This window comes from Tupaia chinensis, unplaced genomic scaffold (genome assembly GCF_000334495.1).
Source record: "Tupaia chinensis unplaced genomic scaffold, TupChi_1.0 Scaffold000294_2, whole genome shotgun sequence".
In the NCBI taxonomy this organism is placed as follows: Eukaryota; Metazoa; Chordata; class Mammalia; order Scandentia; family Tupaiidae; genus Tupaia; species Tupaia belangeri.
The window spans coordinates 26,991-27,874 of NW_006159780.1; the positions used below are offsets into that span (position 1 = coordinate 26,991).

Here is an 884-nt window from a genome sequence, read left to right on the forward strand (position 1 = left end):
GCGGGCCGCGGCCAGTGCTCAGCGTCTCGCCTCCACGCTCGCATCTGGGAGGCCCGGGAACGCCGGCAGCTATATAGAAGCCCGGGTGGCCGAGGACACGCCCCGGAACGGCGCGCCCAGGAGGGGAGGGGGACCGGCGCGGGCACGGCTCCGGGGGCGCGCACCTCGCCCTCTGTAGTCGTGTCCGATCTCGGGCACCTGCTCGCTGCGCGCACGCTGGAAGTCAAGCCGAAGTCCCTGGGAACTACAATGCACCTGGTCACCAATTCACACCCGACCGCCCAGGCTACTTCAGCGTCCCGGGTCCCTCCAGTCGCTTTCGGCCCACTCCGTTCCCCAGACCTCCCCGACGCCCTCCCCACCCTGCCCCTCTGGGGAGGTCGTTCCCCCTCGGGGAAACTGGCAGGCGCCGCGCCTCATTGGCGAATACATCTCAAAAGTTCTCCGAATTCCTGGGGTAGGGGAAATCACGGGACAGTTTTGAATGAGAATGCCCACTTTACATTGGAATCTCTCGGAGCCCAGGCAATTCAGGGGTTTAATCTGCACCCGCTGGGCTAATTCGCACCTCCAGGGACCCAGTAATACGTGTCTGCAGAGTCGCACGTCTGAGTCCAGACTGGCTTCTCAACCCCCAGAGGACTCACCTTTGCTACATCGCTGGAGGTCCCCAGTCAGCCGAGTGACCGCAGCGAATGCTGCGTCCTTAAGCCGGGACTTGTCTAAGATTTTAAACCACAGCTAGTCTAGTCTTTATTATTATTTTTTAAAGGCATTCTCCCTCATTAGGTTTTCAAGTAGTTTGCATCCACAACAGATGAATAATAAAGACAATAAAACCAGCACTGCTGGACCAGAGTTAACTGCAGTCGTTGCAAGTGGTT

General features: G+C 58.9%; 1 protein-coding gene across 1 annotated transcript in view; it reads right to left on the bottom strand.

The window, feature by feature from the left end:
• The window catches only part of IGFBP3 (insulin like growth factor binding protein 3), an 11,128-nt gene that overhangs the window by 9,506 nt on the left and 738 nt on the right, over positions 1–884 (bottom strand). Inside the window, exon 2 of the mRNA XM_006150682.1 lies at positions 343–452. Within this exon, the coding sequence (XP_006150744.1) occupies positions 343–452 (110 nt within the window). The remainder of the gene's footprint in view (positions 1–342; positions 453–884) is intronic.